This window comes from Antennarius striatus, chromosome 3 (assembly GCF_040054535.1).
Source record: "Antennarius striatus isolate MH-2024 chromosome 3, ASM4005453v1, whole genome shotgun sequence".
NCBI lineage: Eukaryota > Metazoa > Chordata > Actinopteri > Lophiiformes > Antennariidae > Antennarius > Antennarius striatus.
The window spans coordinates 12,550,523-12,563,373 of record NC_090778.1 but is presented as its reverse complement, the minus strand read 5'-3'; the positions used below and the strand labels follow the sequence as shown (position 1 = coordinate 12,563,373).

The window sequence follows — 12,851 nt, the reverse complement described above, 5'->3', positions numbered from 1 at the left end:
TTTCTTTTAAAAAGAAAAGATTGGGCACTTAAAAGGCCATTTCTATGTTGTTTTAATTGTTGTTGACTGGAAATGAATTCAGATGGTGTGTTAAGGAGACATGTGATTAATTATGCTGGTTTTAATTACGTATATATTCCAAAGCCTTTGTGTAGTTTTCAGCTATTATAATAATTAAACATGACATTTGTGACTGTTTGTAATATCCATGGAGCTGTGTAAAACCAGTCCAGAGAGAGAAATGCCCAAATTATACTACTTATTCATGTTAGATCAGTTATTCCTTTCAGTTCAATGATCCTGCTGTGCAACCAAGAGCTATTTTCTCAAAGGAGAAACTCAATTATGGAAAAGCAGTGTTCAGATTTCATGGTTCATTTATCATGTTCTTCTCACATTTAAGCATGAATGCTGTCCTGCAATTTTAGAACTGGACAATCACAAAGTGATCAAACTGATGGACCTATGGAATAGGTCCATCATACTGTATCACTGTCTATGCACTACAGAAGGGTCAGCTTCCTTAAAAAAATGTATCTAGTCATTTCAGTGTCAAGTCTGATACTATTTTTTTCATCTGGTAAAGCTGAGCTAAAATGACCACTCATGTTAACTACTGTGATGTCACACTGCCCTTCGACCATGTAACTAAATTAACTATTTTAACCCTTACAGCCCTATGATCACTCCGGTGTAATCAGAGCGCATGACGTTTTTAAACCATTCTTAAAAAATAAAGTCTGTCATATGAATTGCTGTGCGCATGTTTACGTGACAGTATAGATGTGAAACTGTCTTCCGGTTTTTATTTGGAGTCAATTGACCCCGGAAAACCGGATGATCGTTTGCATTTGATCTAACACAAGCGGTCCAAATGGCTCCTTATCGTCAGACGGCAGACACCGTGTTTCTTTTCATGTAGTCGCCATCGTACAAGCGGTGACGCATGTATTCACGTGATGTAAACATGTTTCGCGATTCGTACATGCTTGTCACGTGATGCAAACATGTACATTGATTGGTCATGTGACGCAAACGTCTATTTGACGCAAACGACTATGCGCATGATTTACGCATTTTTATGCATGAATCGTGCGCATAGTCTTATTTTGAAAAACTCCTTTGAAGAGTGGAACAAGTGACACAAACTGTATATTATGTTAGAAGCCTATGGCAAACTTTTTGAGTTCAAAATCAAATTGATGAGCATGTTTTTGGTTTTTATGTGCAATAAAATACACTTTTTCCATTTCCGAATTTGACTGTTTGTGTTTATTTTGCCCCAATATGTCAATATAATAAGTTACAGCTGAAGTTGTGCTGAAGATAAACATACCAAGCATGGGTATGTAAAATCATGTTAATGTGGTAATAGAGACAAATATCAAAAGTACCAAAAAACAGCCAAAATAGGTCAGGGCTGTAAGGGTTAAACATTGCTGTCAGGGATGCAAAATGCGCAATTTCCTAAGCAGCTCTTTTGATTAGAGTTTGATCTTCCCTCACTCTATAGCTGTGGTAGATGCTGGAACTGACTTGTCTTTAGAAATACTTTGTAAACTCTCTGTCTGTCTAACATTGTTTTCAAATATATAGTAGTCACTAGTTGTTATTTTTATCATTATTATTCATAGTCTCAGATTTTAATCACTTACCCTCCTGCCTTTGGGTCCTCTGATGCCAATTGATCCATGTGAACCAGGAGGACCCTAAATGTGAGTGAAATATTACAGTAGTTTGAGATGAACGGTAGCAGCAAATTCAGGAAATTTAGGAACCCATTAAATTATTTTACACAGAAAGCATCATTATATAATTTTCATTTATTCTAATAGGACTTGGCAGTTCATTACCTTTACTAAGGGCACAATGGTTTAGCCAGTGTTAGTTTGTCTGTCTGTCAGCAGTATTACATAACAAAAAGACACATTCCCATGAGACTGGTTTGAACTCGTTTGGGGTACAAGAAGGAAGAACAGATTAAATTTTGGAGTGGAATAAAACCAAACCATTTGAAAGATTCCCAGGAAACTGTATGGAAGGAAATCATCAAATTTTGGACTGGTTTTGGATGAAGGATAAAACTACAAGATCCGTTTTGGGTTTTTTTTTCAGTATTTTAATCAATTACACATACACACATTGATGGATTGCTATGAGGGGGACAAGTGGGGCATGTGCCAAAAATGGAATCATTGACTTGTGAATTACTATACATACCGATGAATAGGTGGGCAGCTATTTTGTGGCACATATCCTTTTGGAATTGGAAATTTTTATTTCTATCATGTATTATTATGGAGAATGTCTTCTCATCACTTAATGCAAATTATATATACTCAGGTTTCTTGCATGAAACTTGAATTTGTGCATAAAAATTCCTGGCATTAGGTTATATAGGATAACTATTTAGTAAACTTACTGGGATTCCTTGCAGTCCAGATGCACCCGTCTCACCAGGCAAACCAGTGTGACCCTGATGGATACAGTTTTAGTTCATTTCTATCTGTGTGATTAAAAAAATCACACAGATCAAATGACAAATCGTCATCTGATCTGCCAATAAGATGGCCATTCTTTTCATCAATGACATCAGTGTCCCCAAAGAGAATACACCCCTTATCCCTTACACATGTATCTTTGAAAGCCCCCTGATATAAGAGACAGGGTCCAAACTTACTCCTTACCATCGGCCCCAGTTCACCAGGTGGCCCAGGGGAGCCTGTTTTCCCTCGATCCCCCTGAGGAACCACAAGACACTATTAGAAGATCACCACCGGGGTGTATTTTTGTGTTTTAGCCCCATTTTGTATCTGAAGCTGAGTCCCACCATCATTCACCATGTCACTAGCTGGAACGTTTAGTGTTCTGGTACCACACAGTGTTATCGCTTTATATTTTCTTAATTTTGTACAAATGGGAAAATCGCACATTTACATATCCTTTCTCTGGTGACGCAGCACCAATCACAGAAATATTTTCATCTTTCTAGTCTGTCATATTTCACGAAGAGAGCTTCTGTCAAGCGTAGAAATGGTTATTTTAGCTGATGAACATCAGAAAATAGTTAAAATCGTCACAATTTCACAAACCCCAACTGTGTTCCCACTTGCAGTCTTTGTCTGACTAGCAGACTAGCAGAGTAAATATATTTAAGTTCAAATGAAAAAATGCAGAAAAAACAAGCAAATCAGCTCACTGGAGAAGCTGGTTCGATAAAATAATTAAACAATTAAGCAAATAACAACTTTGCTGTGATTGACATTTTTTCCAACTCTAATCACATGCTGCATCAACAAAAGGCAAATTAACCAATTAAAACTGACAGCTATTAATTGTGGTTTAAGCGAAATGTGACAAATCGAGACCATGCTAACCTTTCCTCCAGTGATGCCCGTCTCTCCAACAGAACCAAAAAACCCAGGCAGTCCCTGAAAAAAAGAAAACATGCCTTCTTAATTGTCTCTTATTTCTATAGTTCTATTGAATTTAGTTTCCTCAAAACAGGCTGCAGAGCTTTGGGATTCTGACTAAACAAAAAGACACGCAGAGGCACACAGCAAGCATTAAACAGGAATCAGCTGAGGGGGAGAAAAGCCTTTACCCTCTCGGCAAGCTTTCCAACCTCACCAGTCATTCCGGTCTCACCCTACAGCAATGCAGATAATTAGCATGTCAGAAACATTCATGCCTTTAATTTTAGGAACAAATCAGTTAAAATGTGCTTAGAGACCCATTCCTTTGGGGTAAATAAAATTAACATCTCACTTACACATATTCAGATGATAAATCTTCATAAAATAAAGCTGTTCATGTATGGATGACAGTGTTTGGGTAAAGCCTATGTGTGTATATTAGGTCTGACCTTGAGTCCATCTGGGCCTGTCAGTCCAGGGAATCCGTGCCTCCCAGGCCTGCCCTGAACAGAACCCAAAAATGACAAAGAGAAGGCTACTGCAGCTCCACACAACAAACAAGCAACTACATCTCTGGTGAAAGATGCAGTATGAAGCTTCTCTGCTTTGAGAGACTGTGGCAAAAAAAAAAATCAACAACTGATGCCAAAATAAAAAGACTTATTAAATGTAGAGCACGGTGCACCATCAAAGGCTTCTTATTACCCACAAAAGTCAGTTGTTTGGTTTTAGTAATGGCCTATAAGGAGGGCAGACTGGAGGCTGCATCACAAAAATAAAATAAAAAAAAATAAATAGGAAAGAGGTCTCTTTTGTTTTGCCCCACATTGAATGAGATGTTTTAAAAATTTAAAATACTGCAAAACAGTAAATCCATCCTATTGCCTTTTGTCATATAGTTCATCTAGTAAGGCATCTACACTTTTAGTTCAAAACCTAGTAACTGAAAGAGAAAAGCTATTTAGGGGGAAGAAATAAAAAAAACAAGCTGTTAGTTATTTCATAGTATTTCTCACTTAATTTACATTACATACACTTTATATAAGTATTCCTAAGGAATACTTTATATGATTATGCCAAAGGGATACCCATATACCTTTGGATACTCGTACACTTTATAAGTGTATCCTAAGGGATACTCATGTAAAGAACTACTGTAAGAACTTCACTAAAATTTCTCCTTTTTCTGCACCTTTATTTTTTAATGGACAAATCATTCAATATAACAGTACAATTTGTTTTGTTGCGCTAATTATTTTTGATAGACAAAGAACATTTTCTGAACAGTCTGGTAATATGACTATACTGTGTCCAAGAGGGAATAATTAGTTAGCCAACGGTCCAACTGGTCATGTTAATTAAGGCAGAAACACATGAACATGTTTAAAAGCAAATGTGGTGATACTATGTGTGGAACCTCAAATAAAACAGCAGTGTGTTCTAGTCGGTCTTTTTTTTTTTTACAGGACACATCCAATCAGCACTCACCTCGAGCCCAGCAAGTCCAGCTGGTCCAACTGGTCCCTGATCACCCTGAAAAAAAACAAAGGGAAAAAATAGTCACAGGAAGGGAATTACAGTACTTGATATTTATTACTTCATTTTCAAAAAGTAATTTATTTTCACCTGAAGTCCAGATGTCCCTCTTGGACCTTGAAGCCCTCTTGTCCCTTGTTTTCCCTGTGGATGAAATGCTGAGAGTAAAGTTTCCCTTTGTGATTCCAACCTTATGTGTTAATGTCACTCTTCTAACCTTGTGTCCTTCTGGACCATTGTGTCCTGGTAGGCCAATGTCTCCTGGAAAGCCCTGTGCAAATTAACCATGATCTTAGAATTCAACACCAGGACACTTTATGTGTACTGCATTACACTAAAAATTATGCTACATTGACAGAACTAAAACATGCAGTAACTCTTGTCAAAATATAACACTTCATGTGCCCTACCTCTAGGCCTGGAGGTCCAATTAAACCATCTGGACCTTTTTCACCAGGTTTACCCTGAGAAAAATCCCAAATATTCATATTAACACCTGAAAGCAACTTGAAATGAAACAGAGTTTGACACTACCATGGATACATTTAATGAATTGGTTTCTGCAGGGAAAATTATATTGTGCATTCTCAAAACAACAATATATAACTATAAATTACACCAAATATACAACAATGTACTTCTTTCTAGGTCACATACAGCGGGAAGTTTATATGGGGAATCCATTTTTCTAATAATTATTTAATATAATACATGCATTTCACAACTTCTTGGAGCACAAATTAAAATGATTGATATTCTTTATTTTGTCCAAAACAGCAACTCATGACATTTAAGAAGCTGGAACCAGACAATGTTCCAAATTTTTGCTGCAAAAACTATGACTGAAACAATCAATTCAATTAATTCCTTTCTTGCAGTGCCAGTTTTTCATGGTACTGTACTGTCATGTCACATCAGAGTGTACTGAAAAAAAATGAGGATTTAAAGTCACACTAATGTCAATTGTTTTCTTTGGCAGCATTTTTGAGGGGTTGCTTATTCCCCAGCTGTATTACATACATACAGCATTGTAGACCAGATGCTCCTCCAGGAAAATGCTTTACGAAGTGAAAACATACAAGCAGCCAAATCAGTTAAAAATCTGGTCTGTTTTAGAGGTTACAGTACTTAGATTAGATTAGATTAGATTAGATTAGATTAGATTAGATTAGATTAGATTAGATTAGATTAGATAGCACTATGATTTAAATTAAATTAAAAAAATCAAACAAAATTTGACAAATGATAAGAAAGGATGGCGAGTGAGCTACACAGTATTTGAAAATACCTGCGGTCCAGGTTTTCCTGCAGGACCCGGCAGCCCAGGTGAGCCACAAACACCCTGTGACATAAAAGAGTGGCAAAGTTACAACAAGGAAATGCAAAATAATGAAAAAATAAAGTATAATCACATACATAAACACCTTGGTTAGGTACAGAAACACAAAAACTACATTTCAGTGGCAGGAACAAAAGAAAGCTCTAAATGAGTCAAACTTCCTTGGCAGAAATGGATGTACTAATTTGATTATCAAAAACAATATGGATTCACTGTCAAGATTTGACATTCCGCCTTCAAAGGAGAAACTCTAGGTCTAATTATTTATGGATGACCCACTCCACTAACGGTGCATATCCCGACCTTGTCTCCTTGGAATCCAACCTCCCCTGGCTCTCCAGGTAATCCAAGATCCCCCTGAGAAATCACAGAGAAACATCAAACAAAATGCTCAACATATTCAATCAACATACTCTAAAGATGAAGTCAACAAACTCAGTCATTGATTATACTATATGTTTGCACTTTCTGTCAGCTTGAGAAAAGATATAAGTGGATCACCTTATCGCCTTTCAATCCTGGCTCCCCTGGGTTTCCAGGTACTCCCTTGTAAGTAAAGTAAAATAGAAAAGAAAACTAGATTAATGACCAGTCTTTCCCTGCTCACTGAGACCACACATTTATGGTTTGAAACAACTGAACTCTAAGAACAACCACATTTCTGCTAAAATTAAGATGAACTGTAACTTTCAGACACTGATTAAGGTTTATTACTACTATTTTGCAATGCCATTTACACTAAATCCATTTCAAATCCCTTTGGAGACAAACGCAAAACCCTCATCATTTACCTTGATTCCTGGTGGACCTGGTAAACCCATAATACCAACAGGTCCCATGTCTCCCTGCAAACAATAACACAAGAAAACATGTAATTACATTTCTGCATGTCAAGAGAAACCCATGCCAAATGTGGAGGCAGGCCCCATCCGGCCCGCGGGCCGTAATTTGGGACCACTGGCCTACAATTTAAAAACAGATATTTCTTAAATCTTGACAAACAAAATAGTTAAAAATGTTTTACAGATGAAGACCTACTATATCTGACCAGAGAAAACAACATCAGGTAGCAACACTTGATGTAAGACCTGGTGCTTTGGAATTCAATGACAAAAAGATATTTACTTTCTGAATGAATAATTCAAGAAAATCATGTGGAAGAGAATAGCAACAAGTAAGAAGGAGAATACAAAAAGGAGTGATAAAATATGAAGTAATAAAAACAGTGACAAGGATACACCCACACTCACAATATGACCAGGGACTCCAAATGGGCCTGGAGGTCCCAGTTCACCCTATGACAACAAAGGTAGAGATAAATATCAACACAGTGAAACAGTGCTGTTCAACTGCAAGCATACAGTATGTGTTCCTCCACTCATTTGGGCTTAGTGAGTGAAAACTTGGCACTTGACACACACACACACACACACACACACACACACACACACACACACACACACACACACACACACACACACACACACACACACACACACACACACACACACACACACACACACACACACACACAGGTTTGTCGTCTGAATGATTTACCCCTCAGCTACACACTATGTCTACACCCTCTCCAAGCCAAGAGCGGAACTGGATGAAACACAACTCAGTGTGGCCTTCCTGTCGCCTCTTTTCCCTCTCTACAAATGAAAGAGGATGAATTCAGCCAAATAGAACAACCCCTCTTCCCTTGGGAGACAGCGGAAATTAGGCCTGGAGGCTCTTTGAGGTCAGCCAATCATAATGTGACATTGGTCCAATCAATCATGAGCAGTGAGGGTCAAACTACAACAAGAAATGAGGTGGAACTGCCGATACTGCCCTCATATCAGTAGGGATTATGGTGTGAGAGAAGTGTGTATTTGTCTAAAAATCAGTTTTATACACAAGTAAAATAATAAATAAGCCCTGGATTTTATTTATTTATTTATTTATTTATTTTTTATAAATAATTCAATTAAAAAGAGACAAAGATTAGCATGAAAGTCTCATCACTGCCTACCACTGGTTAATTCCATTGAAGAAAGATAGCTAGCAAGAACATGTCTAACTTGCAATTCTCGTTGCACATTTGCACAATGTTAAACAATTTCTCAATAAATAAACACAATGTTTAAAATTCCATAACATGAAACGGCACCTCTCCAGTACACAGGAGACTTCTATAGTTTCATGAAAAACAACTGTTGTAACCCAGAAACCCTGATCTTAAACTCACAGAATGGAGATTCATTCACATTTTAACCATTGAGAAAAAAATATAGATGATAAAATAGCAAATAGCAAAATTCATCACTTCAGCCACTGGCAGGAGTCTAAAAGGTTTCATAAAAACACTGCTTGAGTAATACTGACAACTAAACAGATAAGAAGAAAGCAAAGGACAGGCAGAAACCTTAATAAATTTCTGTGATATCGTTGTCAAATTATAAAATCACCTAATAATGATTATTTCACCTAACTACAGTTATGTGGTCATTGCAATTACTTCCATTATCTGTGTTAAACCAGATAGATTTCTGTGTATCATTTCCCGCTGTTTTATATTTCGCTGACACTCATGCATGAAGTCATTTATTGGTTCCTATTTTCCATGTTAGGGCAAAATGAAATTAGCCTGCAGAATCACCAAATATCTACAATGCGCCCTCGCGCATCGAAGCTCGCAGCTTCACCTCATTGCAGATTCTTGGTAGGCAGTCACGTAATACCATACGCGCATTTGATTGGCAGAAGGCATCCGGAACTGCGCACGGTTACGTGAGTCCCGGACTTATGGGAGACACAAAAGTGCTTTAAACAGTCGATAAGAGTGTGGGAAAAGGTAATACAGATATAAGTTGATTTAATATCAGTATGGGGAGGGTCATAAACATTTAAATTACCATAAATAATTTGTCACTCTGGCGGCACAGTGGTGTAGTGGGTAGCGCTGTCGCCTCACAACATTGCGATTCCGGGTTCGAGTCCCGCTCTGTGTGGAGTTTGCATGCTCTCCCTGTGTCTCCGTGGGTTCTCACCGGGTTCTCCGGCTTCCTCCCACCTCCAAAAGCATGCGCTTCAAGTTGATTGGCCAGTCCAAAATTGCCCGTAGGAGTGAGTGTGTGTGTGCATGGTTGTCTGTCCTTGTGTGTTCTCCGCGGTGCACTGGCGTCGTGCCCAGAGTGTCCCCTGCCTCACGCCCTATGTAGCTGAGATAGGCTCCAGCTCCCCGTGACGAATGAAGAGGCAGAAAATGAATGAATGAATGAATTTGTTGCTCTATCGCGGAATTCATTAATCGCGTGTGGTTCCTGGAATGCATTAACCACAACGAACAAGGGCGCACTGTTTTTATCATTTATTAGTATTAACATATTGGATCATTTCACAACTAAATCAAACACCACAGTGCCATTGTGGTTTTTAGTCAAATAATAAAGAACCCAATGATTTCAAGAGACAGTTTGACAACTTTGAATCAGAAATATTGGGTCAACATTGCAAATACCAAAAAAATAAAAAGCTATGAACAGATTTAATTACAAACAGTAAATTAGCTGATGCTTGCCATTATATAAATGCCAGCACAGTCCTATTAACTGATGCTACTTGCTGTTATTTGTTTTTACTGGAGTACAGCGAAACTTTCATTTACATTTTTTAACTTACAGGGTTCCCATCTGGGCCAGGAGGTCCCCTCTGTCCAGTGTCACCAGGAAAACCCTGAGCACACAAGAGAACAGGATAGTCATGCACAGAGATGGACAGAGTACAGTATTTTCCGCACTATAAGGCTCACAGGACTATAAGGCGCACCCCCAATAATTTGTTTGTTTTATAATTTATTTCATATACAAGGCGCACCGGATCATAAGGCGCACACAATAAAAATAAATAAAATTTGATAAACTGCAGCAGCTGTAGTTGCGCAATCCATCCACTAGATAGAGCCGCGCTGCTCAGGCTGTAATGATTGCATTCATTACTTCCTGACTACCTTCGAATGGCCCCTGTTGTTATGTCAATAAGCCATTCTGAGCCTCATCAAGGAAACCTGATCACTTGATCACTTTGCCATCTTAGAAAGAAGTCAACACGCATACAGGTAGTCGCCGACTTACGACCGCGATTGGGACCGACAGATCGGTCGTAACTCGACTTGGTCGTAAATCGACTCTTACGTAAAAATTAAATCCAGCAGCGCTGGTTCTTGGCTGGGGGTCGCCCGGATCGTCAGCTGGGGCAGCGTGTGGGTTGGTGGGAGCGGGAGACGATCTTTTCATAATCATTGTGAGCTTTGTCTGAATTGTTCGCTTCTTTTTCTCCTCATAAATTTCACGATATGGACGGAAAGCGTTGTTTGCCATCCGTTCAATCCTTGCAAATGTTTCTATGTTCTATGTGCATTTCTTCAAAGTGTGCACGGAGTTTATTTAACAGGGAAAAGCCTTCTGACAAGCCTTTGGTGGTGGACATTTTTTCTGTTTCCTCCTCTTCTTTCTCTGCTTCTCTTCTCTCTTCTTCTTCCACTCTTTCTTCTTCCAGCGCGATCAGTTCTTCTTACAGCGCGATCATTCGTGAGTTCTCCAAGGAGAGGTTTTTTGCCAGTTTCACTATTTTCTCTCGAATCTGATCAAGTTCTTCGTCACTTTCAAATCCAGCAGAAGAGTTCACGTAACGCTTGACAGTTTTTCCATACGTCATTCATACATTTCTCCGTCACAGCCTCCTCAGCAGCCCAGCCCATCAGTAGTGGGCTGGGCTGCTGATCTCAGTGTGACTGAACAGCGTGTGTGCGCCGTGGGGACTGAAGAGAGCGCGGGAGCCTCAGAGCGTGAGTACTGTGGCTGGAGGGAATGCCCCGCCCTACCCGGACATTGTGGTCGTAAAGTCGATCGGTCGTAAGTTGCACAGGTCGTAAGTCGGCGACTACCTGTATTAAAAAACCTGACATTAAAAACTGGTTAAATTCATTACGAGTGCAGTCAGTGCAAACAGAGCAGATTATTTCCTGATCTGAAGTTCGAAGCAGATATTTAAGCTCCGACGTTTGTCTTCGTTTATTAATTAAATATTGTTTCGATCGAATCGGTAGTCCAGTCGGAGGTGAGGTGCAGTTATGTGCTGCTGTGTGTCCTAAACAATTTTTTAACTAGTTTTTAATGTCGGTGTCTCACCGCCGTGAATCTCACAGCACGTCGCTGCAGACAGAATACACAAGCCTGAATGCAGCTCAGCAGCTCAGTCAGAGCCGGGACTTTGGTGACACCCCTTGACTACCGTTGTTAGGGGGCATAGGCCCGAGTGCCTTGTGAGGGGGCTCCTCTGGTGGCGGAGTGTGGCATGACTGGCGGTCAGACTGCCGGCTTTTTTTCAGCGATCTTGTTTTGAGCTGATTGGGTAGGGGATGACGTATTTCCGCTTGTACGTAAATCCCAGTTGAGAAAGTGTACTGTGATAGGTTTCTTTCTTTGACGAACACTACGTGTGGCCAATTGCATTTTAGGGGGGGGGGGCAAAAAAAACAACAACAGGCAAACAAAAGTAACGAGTATTCATGAGCCTTCTCAGAAATTAACTCGAGTAAGAGGAAAAATCTTTGTCTCGGAAATGTATTCAAGTAAGAGTAACAAGTATGAAAGAATTCTAGTATTTGAGTAAAGTAAAAATCCTTAGAATCTGTACTTAAGTATGGTACTTAAGTAAATTTACTCCGTTACTGTCCACCCCTGGTCATGCAACAAGATTGGGGAAGTGAGTGTTCCCACAGTTAAAATGCCCATTCTGTGTTGAATATATTGATATGTCACATTTGTCAGATGGAAAAAACTGAACAGGGGCTCAACTGCTAAAATTAAGATGAACTGTAACTTTCAGACACTGGTTAAGGTTTATTACTACTATTTTGCAATGCCATTTACACTAAATCCATTTCAAATCCCTTTGGAGACAAAGGGAAAACCCTCATCATTTACCTTGATTCCTAGTGGTCTAGCGGGTTTCAATTGTGTAGCCAAATATTACACATCACTGCAGCCAAATTGTATACCAATCAGATTTCCTTCCTAATCCGATATTTAGGGTTGTCCACACTGTTTTTATCAAGAGTCCAAATGCGATCTTGCTCTGTTCAGATTGGGTCACATTATTGGCTGATCTGACAGGTTGCCGTAGCAACATTATCCATGCTCCGTAACGCTCAATGACTCTTGGCTCGTAGAGCGACGTCAACACACTCAAAACCGATCGGTGTGTTTGGAGCTGTTCAGACTGAGACGCATCTGTCCAAATGCAATTTGAAACTACCTTCCGAATGTGGTTTCCATCTATCCCGCAAAAATCGGATTTCATGTGGTATGTGATTGTTCATACTCCAAAAGAGGCATCCAATATCAATCTGGATGGGCTATAAATCAGATTTTGGCCACCAGTGTGAACACAGCCTTATTAACCAAGAGGGATTTTCCAATCTTTGCATGATATGAAAAACTCTATCCTGACACCAACTAAAAAATTTCCCAAACAGGACGTTTGTTAAATAAAGCCAAGTAAAACCCATCACA

The 12,851-nt window shown here is 39.2% G+C and overlaps 1 protein-coding gene across 5 annotated transcripts in view; it reads right to left on the bottom strand.

Annotated features, from left to right (window-relative positions):
• col27a1b (collagen, type XXVII, alpha 1b) overlaps positions 1 to 12,851 on the bottom strand; it is an 84,636-nt gene that overhangs the window by 29,428 nt on the left and 42,357 nt on the right. For all 5 annotated transcript variants that reach the window (XR_011035005.1, XM_068310265.1, XM_068310267.1 and 2 more), the window contains exons 13-28: positions 9,958 to 10,011; positions 7,542 to 7,586; positions 7,083 to 7,136; positions 6,793 to 6,837; positions 6,595 to 6,648; positions 6,241 to 6,294; positions 5,363 to 5,416; positions 5,170 to 5,223; positions 5,043 to 5,096; positions 4,905 to 4,949; positions 3,866 to 3,919; positions 3,605 to 3,649; positions 3,378 to 3,431; positions 2,688 to 2,741; positions 2,423 to 2,476; positions 1,656 to 1,709 (exon numbers count right to left, since the gene is read on the bottom strand). Coding sequence is in view for 4 of the 5 variants with exons in the window: in XM_068310265.1 (XP_068166366.1) it covers positions 1,656 to 1,709; positions 2,423 to 2,476; positions 2,688 to 2,741; positions 3,378 to 3,431; positions 3,605 to 3,649; positions 3,866 to 3,919; positions 4,905 to 4,949; positions 5,043 to 5,096; positions 5,170 to 5,223; positions 5,363 to 5,416; positions 6,241 to 6,294; positions 6,595 to 6,648; positions 6,793 to 6,837; positions 7,083 to 7,136; positions 7,542 to 7,586; positions 9,958 to 10,011 (828 nt within the window). In the remaining variant the exon portion in view is untranslated. The remainder of the gene's footprint in view (positions 1 to 1,655; positions 1,710 to 2,422; positions 2,477 to 2,687; positions 2,742 to 3,377; positions 3,432 to 3,604; positions 3,650 to 3,865; positions 3,920 to 4,904; positions 4,950 to 5,042; positions 5,097 to 5,169; positions 5,224 to 5,362; positions 5,417 to 6,240; positions 6,295 to 6,594; positions 6,649 to 6,792; positions 6,838 to 7,082; positions 7,137 to 7,541; positions 7,587 to 9,957; positions 10,012 to 12,851) is intronic.